Source organism: Etheostoma spectabile, chromosome 21 (genome assembly GCF_008692095.1).
Source record: "Etheostoma spectabile isolate EspeVRDwgs_2016 chromosome 21, UIUC_Espe_1.0, whole genome shotgun sequence".
Lineage (NCBI taxonomy): Eukaryota > Metazoa > Chordata > Actinopteri > Perciformes > Percidae > Etheostoma > Etheostoma spectabile.
The window spans coordinates 3,282,225-3,292,873 of NC_045753.1; the positions used below are offsets into that span (position 1 = coordinate 3,282,225).

At 41.3% G+C, this 10,649-nt stretch overlaps 1 protein-coding gene across 2 annotated transcripts; it reads right to left on the minus strand.

The window, feature by feature from the left end:
* Nucleotides 1-1,689: 1,689 nt before the first annotated feature.
* On the minus strand, nucleotides 1,690-10,443 carry unk (unk zinc finger). 2 transcript variants are annotated; one of them, XR_004327201.1, is made up of 15 exons: nucleotides 10,179-10,443; nucleotides 9,402-9,611; nucleotides 8,179-8,355; nucleotides 7,489-7,619; nucleotides 6,547-6,682; nucleotides 6,168-6,285; nucleotides 5,991-6,075; nucleotides 5,569-5,876; nucleotides 5,353-5,418; nucleotides 4,992-5,175; nucleotides 4,781-4,882; nucleotides 4,472-4,657; nucleotides 4,204-4,389; nucleotides 3,806-4,066; nucleotides 1,690-2,362 (listed from the first exon to the last, which is right to left on the minus strand). XR_004327201.1 is itself a non-coding variant. In XM_032502110.1 (15 exons), the coding sequence occupies exons 1-15, from the start codon at nucleotides 10,325-10,327 to the stop codon at nucleotides 2,207-2,209; spliced, it is 2,451 nt and encodes an 816-aa protein (XP_032358001.1). In that variant the 5' UTR covers nucleotides 10,328-10,442; the 3' UTR covers nucleotides 1,690-2,206. The 2 variants fall into 2 exon arrangements, 1 of the variants encoding a protein (XP_032358001.1); XM_032502110.1 differs by having other exon boundaries at nucleotides 4,208-4,389; nucleotides 10,179-10,442.
* Between the last annotated feature and the right edge of the window lie 206 nt (nucleotides 10,444-10,649).

Genomic DNA, 10,649 nt, shown 5'->3' on the forward strand with positions numbered 1-10,649 from the left:
TCACTTAACTATGTGTGTGTATATATGTATATGTATATAAAACATATATGTATACGTATATGTATATATACGTATATGTATAAATACATATATGTATATGTATATATATATATACACACAAATATGTATACACATACATACATATATATATATATGCACACACACATATATATACATATACATATGTATACATATATATATACACACACATATATATACATATATACACACACATATATATATATATATATAAATAAGACTACATTTGACACACTGAAATGTCAACAATTACTACAAATGTAAAAAATTTGGCAGAGAAACCTGTCAGGCGTTGATTTTAAACAGAAAATGGGCCGGTTTTAACAAAGTTTGTTAAAGAGTTAACATGAAAAGCATCGAAGTAAAAATGAAAAAATATATGTAATTTCAAATACTACACAAGATGACGGAGTACATTTGCCTTGATTGTGTTAACATGCTTCCCTCTTCCAGTTTATGTAGAAGAATATCAGAGAAAACCTGAGTGCTTTAACAGAGGCCATCTGTTGAATATTTAAACAAATATTACTCATCTTTGATATTTTCTGTTATTTGTCAACAGTAATTGACCATTTTTAAATTATTTTGCTAAAAAAAAGGAAACACGTAATTCAATATATTCTTAACAGGTGCTACTAGCAGACTGGTATGATAGCCCCTTTTTGGATGTAGCATTAGATAATTATACGGATGATGCTAAATATACGTTTAAGTGTTTTCAGTCAGAACTTTTGATTTTGGTAAGTCAGCTCAGAAACCTGCTAACTGCTAACCTGATATGTCATCCATCCACCCAGAAGGTTTTGAGACCTTTCTGTCACAAACACGATTTTCCTCTTTTCAGAAATGACTCACGTGACGTTGAATAGGATGTAAACACACAGCATTGTGTACCAGGTAGAAATACCTCAGTTAAAAAGACCACTGTAGTTTTACATTCACATGTGTTGTCACAAAGTATATGAATCTAATCTTTGAGTACTGGTTTACTACTCTGGAAATATAGAGTTTTCGCGGGAGCACAATTTGAATTTGCTCAGAGAGTTATTCTGGCATCGAGTAATGCTGCTCATTAACTATACCCTTGTAGCCGAGCTGCATCAATCACATTGGTGTATCTGATATAGGCGGGCCAGAGCTGATCTGCACCAATCACATGGGTGTATCTGATATAGGCGGGCCAGAGGCGAGCTAAGCAGAGGACAACTGTTTAGTCTACCAGTTAGCTCTGCTGGTAGCTAAGCATATGGGGCTCTGGATACGTCAGTGTGTTGTTGTGATTGGTCGTAGTGTTATCCAATTGTGTGCAGTGAGATTTTCAAATGCACACTTGGTGCCGCCCCTCGACATGGGCGACTTTTATTACTCAATGCCGGACCTTTAATCTTTTGGATTTGGGTCTGGATTTCCAGGCTCCTTGTTTACTTCATTTTATATGGCATGTACAGTTAGACTTACTTTAGTGGAAAATAGTTGTCACTTAAACCGCTCATAATGAGGATTGCTATTAACTGTGGATTATGGTTATGGGGGTTGATAAGCCTGGGAATTATCACGACTAACTGTCTTGATTTCATGGAAGAGACCTAACTGTTGAATTCCCTACACAAATGTTTTGGAGCTCTGCGTGCCAAAAAACTAAATGCCTAAGTACTAAGGTGACAGTGAACATCTTTAAAACTTAGCTAATCACACCAAAGCCATCCAGATGGATAGATAAAACTCCAGAAATATTTTTGTATGGTGTGCTTGTGCTTTAAAACATATCAAAATATGATTTAGAACTATGTATGCAAATGATTTATAGTTAGGGTAAGAGAAGAAATAACAGCAGGTCTTATATTTTACAAATCCAGAACAGGGAAAAAGAACAGTGTTGCTGGTCAAGAGCATTAACTCGTTAAAACGTACTGGTGGTCCATGTGTAACCACTAGAAAAATTATTAATTCTAAATTCGACATTAAGAGCTTTCACTTAGTGACCTGTGCTGGTCATTCAGTAAATGTCATCTTAAAAATACAAAACCACATCAGCGCTTGTGTTGTTACCACATTATATAAAATGACCTCGACAAAATTTTGAATGGCGGTTGAGATCCAAGGCTGGCATTTCTGGAATCAGGACTGACTGGTCTGAAATCTCTGGTGGTCCGAGTGGGTTGTAGGGTCAAGAGAGCTGCTGCTCCAGTGTCTGTTCAGGGCAGAGTGGGCACTCTGTAGAGGTGGAGCAGCTCTCACACTGTAGTCCATGGCCACAGGGCAGGGACACTGAGCCCTGCTCTCCACACGTCACACAGCACTGCCTTTGTTTCCTGTACACCACCTTGGGAAACAGAGAGGGAAATATTTAGACCTCTTAAAGGTGCTCTAGGTGATGTTGGGTGGCGTTACTTCTTGTTGACGTTCAAAGTACGTATTTTCATCCCGTCCGCTTCCCCATCCTTCTGTGCTTCTGCATACTACCCCCCCCCAAACCCCACCCCCAAATACTTCTTGTTGGTTATTGGCTGGAACGCTGGAACACTGTTTGTGTATACTTCGTGGGGCAGGTGGGCACAGTTTATTATTGTTGTCGTTTGTAGACCCTGGGCATTTTTTTACAGTGTGTTCTGGGGACAGGCAGCTAGCAGATAGTGAGGAGATGTTTTTACAGTGTGTTCGGGACAAGCAGGTAGTAGATGGTGAAGAGATTTTTTTTACAGTGTGTTCTGGGGACAGGCAGCTAGCAGATAGTGAGGAGATGTTTTTTACAGTGTGTTCTGGGGACAGGCAGCTAGCAGGTAGTGAGATGTTTGCTGTATGTTACAACAACTGTAGTAGCCTAAAACACGTGTGACATCGCTTAGAGCATCTTTAAAGTAAGGAATGTAGGAACAAAGTAAAACTAAAAATCCAATAAAGTGGAGTGACAACAAAAAAGAAAAAAAAGAGTTAAAAAAAAAGGAATTTGGAAGCTAGTGTAGTAAAAAAAAGAGACCTGTTCTGCAAACAAGGCTTCAGTTAAGGTCATACAGAGTTGTTTTTTTTTTCCTTTCACAGATGTGTAATTTCCCTCCGCGAAAAAAAAACAGCCTAAAATGACAAAGTAAGCAACTCGAGGGCACAACATTTGGTGATCTGAGAAAATGCAATAGTATTCGTCATTGTTTCGTCGATTTTTTTAATAGCCAAAATAGTCTGCATCAATGACATCAACAAACATTTTGAGGATAATTGACTCACATGTTCTACCGGATGTCCCTTGCCTTTCGCTCTCTGTGTGTTGCTGTTGTCTAACTCCATTCCCTTCGGAAAACAACAGACTTTGAGCTAGCAAGCTACATGCTGAATATGGCAAGTTGTGGAGAAAGTTTGCATCAGGCAATAAGGCTGGCCTACTTTGTTCTTGTGGTTGTTTTTGTGTGTGATTAAAACACGCACGCACACGGGACTAAAGTTTTTTGTGTGTAACGTTCCTGTCGATCTGAACTGATGAACTGAGCTGTTATTGAGCACAGTGTCTGATATAAGACCATTACTGAATCTACTCTTAATCTATTTATATTGTTTTCTGTGAGATATTGAGTTTATCTGCAAGCTTTGCTATACTTTTTTTTTTTTTTTTAATGTCCACAAGCACTAATTAACTACAGTGCTAGTGTTGATACTTATAAACATGGATTCTAAGAAAGACAATTGAATCAGGACACACCATGTTGGGGTCCTATATGTTAAGGTTCCCCATGCAGTACTTAGGTACACGTAAGTTATGAATCTGTGGTGTTACCTGTTCCACAGCGTGTAGGCAGCTACAGAGCTGGGCCTGCAAACTGAGGACTGACTCCAAGGGAAGTCGGTGTAGTAGCTGAAGTTGATGCAGTGCTAGATGGGGGTTGTCTCCACTCCTTAAGCTTTCCATCGCCTCCTGCAGGAGAGAAGCCTGCCTCTGTGCGTCCTCTTCAGCCTGCCTGGCTCTCTCTGCATCCATGGCTAACCGTGCTGCATGGGCACGTGACTCCTCTGCATCTGCTTTTAGTGCAGCCCACGACTAAAAGAAGCAGAATACCCATTGACAATGGTAATACATGTCCACAGTCATTGCAATTATGTACACACATGCACGGCATTGAACTAACTCAACCAGCCATCTCACAGACATGCATGCACACATGCCCCACTACCTACCTACCTGAGCTGTGTGTCTCCAGCTGTGACCCCACTGCTTCAGTGCCCTATGAGCTTCCTCCAGCTCCTGTTTAAGCCTGGAAGTCTCTGCACCAGGGCCAGAGGGCAGAAGTGTGGGGGGTGTACCAGGGGAACCCTGGCCTGATGGAAAATGCTCCCAGATATTAGTGCTCATACCATTCAGACCTACAAAAAAAAGAATGAATATGAGCAAAATCATAGTATCCCTCACTACCACCCTTGATGTCTTAAATCAAATTCCACAAACCTAAAGAGCTATGAGATGGTCCCAAGAAGGTGCTTTCTGATTGGCCAGGTTGTGATAGGTGAGTAGAAAAGAATGGTGAAGTGTGCGGCCTGTTTGGGGGAGATGGGGAAGGGGAGCTAAAGGGAGCAGAGCTGCTAAAGGATCCTGGGATATTGACTGGGGCAGAACTCTGAAACTGGCTACCTCCTATAAAGGGAGACACATAATTAGGATGAGTTATGTTTATGTACATATGCATAGTGCTACATGGTGTGTTCATATTTAAGTTGCAAGGAGATATGTGTTTTTATTCTTGTGTCTTTAAAATACCTAGCATAACTCCAACACTGGGCAGAGCAGAGCTGCTCTCCAAGCTCCTCTCCAACACAGACGCACCAAAATCATTCAGGTCGAGATCATCCAGGGCTGACTCTATAATACATACAGCACAAGAACTATATGTCAGATTAACAGTTATTTCAGATTTGTATTGACACAACCGTTTGACATGTGGATTCAGAATTAAGTTCTTTTCACTTACCAACAACTGACTCTACAGTCTCACTGGTGGGGTAAAAGGGCAGGGCGTTAGCGTTCATGCCTGAGGAGATGCTGCATCCCGGGGGTCCGAGCGGGGCTGGGCTGGGCGGGGTGGCAGCCAGACTGGAAGGGATGCTGGAGGACAGACTCAAAGGACTTCCCACAGGCAGAAATACTAACAAGTCCTGAATGAGAACAGATATGAAATGTGTATATGGAGGAACAGGGTTTAGTTATTTCTTGTGTCCTTGCAGCAAGACTATTATTGAAAATGTTCCAAGAATTTCCCTTTTTAAAATCTAATTTTCTGCATAAAACAATTAAAATAACAGAAACACTTGAGTTTGAAGTTGTAATTGTACCTGTTTGCTTTGTGCTGTTGCAAATTCTCTGCTGCGCTGCTCAAGAGCAAAACTCCTTTGCTTCGCCTGAAACCACAAGCAATATAAGAATGATGACATAAATACATGCAGTGGAAGCCGTTATGTACTAACAATTACATCATTCAAGACATGATTTTCCTTTCGTTTCATTTAGCATTATCTCATATCCCCATTTTTCTTGTCTGTCCTTCTCACCTGATCCTCCCTCTCAAATCCAGGTGCTCTGCCGTACCCTCCCTCTCCTGCCCAAGGAGACACAGGATCAGCTCTCCCACTCCTGTCTTTACACAGAGACAAAACACTACCCAGCAATCCATGCTCCACTACACATGACCCTGCAGATGGGGAGAAGGGGTCTGAAACAGAACCGGAATTAGGCCCAGGCCCCACGTTGTGTCTGCTAGGACTTGAAGAAGCTTCCTGGGCAGGGAGAGGGTCTGGAGGTCTGGGGGGTGGAGGGGAGCTTGGTGTGGGGAAGGGTGGTTCCTCTGGAACAAAGGGTCCTGGAGAAGGTTTAAAAAAAAAAAAAAAAAATAGAAAATGTAATGTTAAATTGTAAAATGAATTTACTAGCTGTTTGTTTTATGGGGCCTTAGAAATGTATTGTGGAGACTTACTTTCAACGTGAGCAAAGGCACAGAAGGGGCCCCTGGGACAGCTGCCACACTGCTGCATGTCATTACACTTTGTGGATTTATATATCTGTATCAAAATAAATCACAAACACACATTTAAATGCACCTCCTGTGATTTCTGGTCTAGATTCTATAAGGTATTTGACGAACCAGACAAACCTCTGGGTGAAACTGCTGTTCTGTCCTCGTGTGGCAATACTGACACCCCTCTGCTCCCTCACATTTGCTGGGATCCCCCCATTCCTCGCTCTGTTTCACAGCTGGACATGGCAACGCCCTGTGGCAGAAAGAAGGATAAACTAAGTTGTTTGGGGTGACAGTAGCTCAGTCCATAGGAAGTTGGGCTGGGAACTGGGGGATCTCACTCTGACATCTCTCCATTTGTGCATGAATAGGTCCTGAGCATGTGTGTGTGTATTCCAGGTAGGGATTTCTAACAATTGTAATTTCCCTACTGGGGATCAATAAAAAAAAAAATAGGGCAAAAACAATACCATGATCTTCAAGTATTTTCCTTATATAAGATGTGATGGAGCACCTGTATTTGTGCTTGTGTGGGCTTCTTCTCCTGTCTTTGCTGTTATGGTAGTATGGACAGGCATAACCTTGGCGGCACAGACGAGGTGGTTTCTTACAGAGTTCTGTCTTGTAGTGGGATAGCACGTAGTTGTTATCTAATGAGTTAAAACACAGAGACACAGAAGGAGAAAATAAGGCAAGCAGATGGTGAGGGCTGATTAAGAGTTATCCGTTAAAGATATTTGATAGTAAAATGATTGGTCACCCTTCAAACAGAGGAAGGGGGTGAGGCGTTTGTTTTTTTTTCACTGCATTTTAAGTGTTAAGTAAGGCCAGGTTTAGACCAAACATTACCCTCACTTTCATTTGAATTAGGCCACTTTCACATTCCTGGTAAATTAATTTGTAACATGAATGCCATATTTCTGCAGTTTACCCTGCAATCAAAGATAATGCAGTTGCCACAGGAATAACTCTCCAGAGTTGTGGAATCCCTTGTCAGAGTATCATAGACCAGTGTGCAGTGTTGATCACATATGATAAACTAGTGAATTTTTGTTATTGCCACTCTTCATTCTAACCCCAACCGGCCCGTCAGACACCGCCTACCAAGAGCCTGGGTCTGACCGAGGTTTCTGCCTAAAAGGAAGTTTTTCCTCGCCACTGTCGCACTGTTGCTTGCTCTGGAGGAAACTACTAGAACTGTTGGGTCCTTGTAAATTCTGGAGTGTGGTCTATCTGTAAAGTGTCTTGAGATAACTCTTGTTATGAATTGATACTATAAATAAAATTGAATTGAATTGAATTGAATTGATAAGTCTCCAAACTCATAGATCTGTTACTCAAACTGGACTTCCTAGACCATATCTCATGTCTTACCAGTACCATAAACAACACATCACCACCAATGCAGCACCTTGCGGTAGTTTAACACGAGCCTTTTTTTGGTCTGAGCATTTACCTTGCCAGCGTGGTTCCTCACTCAGGATCTTCTCTATGAGGGCTGTACTTGCTGCCTGTCCAGACTGTCCATCTCCTCCACCTCCCTCTGTGGGTCCCAAGCCTCCCTGCGACTCCATTACCTGCACTTCTCTGTAAAATGCAAAGTGTAAAGAGACTACTGTAAACCACTACAGCACAAATACACATTCAGAAACTGATATGAAGTCAAAGGTTGATTGATAACGTGGTAAAACTGAAAGTGCACACAGTAAAATGCACATCTCCACCAGGTGTGTCTCCCTCTCCTCTTCTAAGAAAGGAGGGTTAAATCAATGTCCTTCCTTGCTTTCTCAGTCGAGAGGGCAGCGAATACAACAAAAACATGGACTTATTTATGTCATATCATGCCTTACTTTAGTGGATCATAAAAAGTCTGGTATTGAATTAATTTGCAGATGCTCAGGTTCAAAATGAGACCAAACTTTTCTTTTGATTTTAGTTTTTGAGCCACAACAAAGGCCAAAATGTGGCCTGCAAATGACAGGTAAGTGCATCACCTTAACCACTAGTGGTTCTTGAGCATAGTCATAAATGAATGTGCATAAAAAATAATAGGCTGATGGGTCCAGTAGTATTCAGAATTAGCTGTGAACAGACAGATCCACACACGCATAGGACTGAACGCATGATAATTAAGTTATTTTGGCACCTGATATCATAAACAGGACTGCGCAGGTCATGTGATCCGTGTGCAAAGGCACAATGGGAGCCGTTTTTGCTGCAGTGGCCTTTTGCATCTGTTTCATGAATACACGATCCCGTCTTGTAGTAGCGGAGGTGGTATCTGCGCTCTGTGTCACCTGCTGTCCGATGAAGAAATGGGCATCTGGAACCCAGAAAAAAACAGGGATACAAACATAAAGATATGCAGATCTCTTAAGACAAATAGTGTACAGTATAGACCAGTGTGTATATACATACACACAAAGCCCCGGCACTAAAACTTATTTCCATTTGTCATTTGTTTTATTGTTAAACATCACAAGAATTCAACATTCACAAAATATCATGGGTCTTGCCTGAAATACATAAAAATAACAATGTTTTTAGCAGCTAGACTTGTCCCTTATTACAGTCTGTAGGTAATTTTCCACTTTTCCAGATCAGCGTAATGGTAATTTCTTTTCTCTACAACTAGGCATTTTGAGGTGAGATCTGTAACAGGAATCGATTGAAATGTCCACTTAGCACTCCACCAAGTGGTTCATTAGCACGTATCAAATCCATCCCAGTCTGACCCTCCATCTCTTACATTTACATTCCCCTCGTCTGTTGTCACCAAGGGTGTGTCACACAGACAATAATTGCTCTGCACATTTCAGTCTAAAAAAAAAAGATGCTAATGTTCACTGTGGAGATTATGCATCGGCCCTATTCCTCCAAGGTGTTAAACTTGAATTATAATTGTGGTTAGGGTGTATCCTCAGTCCCTACTTAACTGTCTTTCACCCAAAGGCCCTTTGTCATTCAATGTTCCAAACATCATGGTAGTTCACTTGAGCAATTCAGTATTTAAATGTAAACGTTAACAGATGTTAGACATGAGACAGGGGCAATGCTTTGGATACCAGCAGGATGAGAGTCCAAGAGGCTTCTGCGAACCCCCAGAGACCAAGGTCTCTTTGGCCAAGTACTTAGCTGTAATTTACTTTTATACACAACTCTGCGTTCTTTATCCAGAAGTTTCACAAACAGTCATTATTAACATCTTCCAAGATATGGTGTGTGCTACAATAATAACAACATTAACATGTTCCCAAAGGTCCCTGATTGTTTATCTTAAATGTAGACTCTATTAAAGGTCTAATGATAACCAATGCAAGCATGATGTAAAGCTGTCTGTTGCCATACTGAAATCTCAGTTGCACTCACTCATCTCCATCTGGGCAGGTGCCTGTTCCCTCATCATATTTCGTACAGTAAACATCTGGGCTATAGTTGAAGGTCCCGTCCCGTCTGCGGATGGGTCTGCGGCGCCGCTGGTTCAGGAAGTGCCAGTGGAAACAGGAAAAAGGCCTGTGTTGTGTACATTTATGCTGTACGAACAGGGGACACTGCTCAGTTCTGAATTCCTTCAGATATCTGGGAGAGAGCAGCAACAGTAAAGAGAGAGAAATAGCAACAAGATAGTGAAATACATTTCTAGACAGTGTTACTGTCTTTTACAGTTCTACCTTTTACTGTTTCTTAAACAAGCAAGAGTGTATTAAAATTTATTTGCAGTAGATTCAATATCCTTGCTTATACGTGATTATTTTTTCTAGGGTTCCTACCTGTCTTTTTATCCACTGTGGCAAACAAAGGCTAATATGTAATGCAACTAAACTTGCATTAAGTGCATGCGACAGTCAGACATATTCACAAATACACAACTCAAATAATGCCGTGCTACAAAGCTTGTAAGAAATGGCTAACGTTACTGTTAGTAAATAAAGGTAGGCCTCTTTATCGAGACCCGCTCCGGCTAATGAGAACATTGTCGCTAAATAACCTGCTAAATAACCTTGGTTCAGTCATTTCAAAGAATACGAAGGTCATCTCTCGCTCGTTTAAAAAAATATACAATTTAGTTTTAGTTTGGTATATGCAACTACACGTGAGGTTGTGTACACTTAGCTAGCTAGCTAATCCTGCGAACTAGCTACGTACGTGTAATGTTGAGGTTTCTCGGGCTGCACGTTTAACACAGTCGCGGGAGATGTCGAGCCCCCTGCGGGCGAAGACGAAGAGGACGAGGAGGGTCCCCCGGTAGTCGTCGCTGCCGAAGATGACGGGGGTTGTGAGTGTGTTTTAGACATTTTAGCTGTTTCAAGCCTAACAACAAGAACCTTGTTTTTAGCTTACTGGCTAGCTATTCTTACTAGCTTCGAAATCCGCATTCTACAACGATGTGAGCTTGCGCAAGGCAGGAGGAAGTTGTAGCAAAGGGACAACATGGAACTATGGGACATGAAGTTCTTCTTCTTCTCTAGGCTTACTGGCGGATGGGACATGACAAGAGATTAGACCATTCACTTTGGCAATAGATTTTAGAGTTATATAAAACTGGTTTGTATAAAACTGCAACATGGTAAAATATCATAGAGTGTTAATATTAATTTACTGTCTATTCAAAATAAG

Coding starts and splice junctions, on each gene's coding strand:
- unk (XM_032502110.1), bottom strand. CDS start 10,327: ATGTCTAAAACACACTCACAACCCCCGTCATCTTCGGCAGCGACGACT. Junction 7,620..8,178: donor AGTCCTGTTTATGATATCAG/GTGCCAAAATAA, acceptor TGCATTTTACAG/AGAAGTGCAGGTAATGGAGT. Junction 4,390..4,471: donor ACCATCTCATAGCTCTTTAG/GTTTGTGGAATT, acceptor TTTTTTTTGTAG/GTCTGAATGGTATGAGCACT.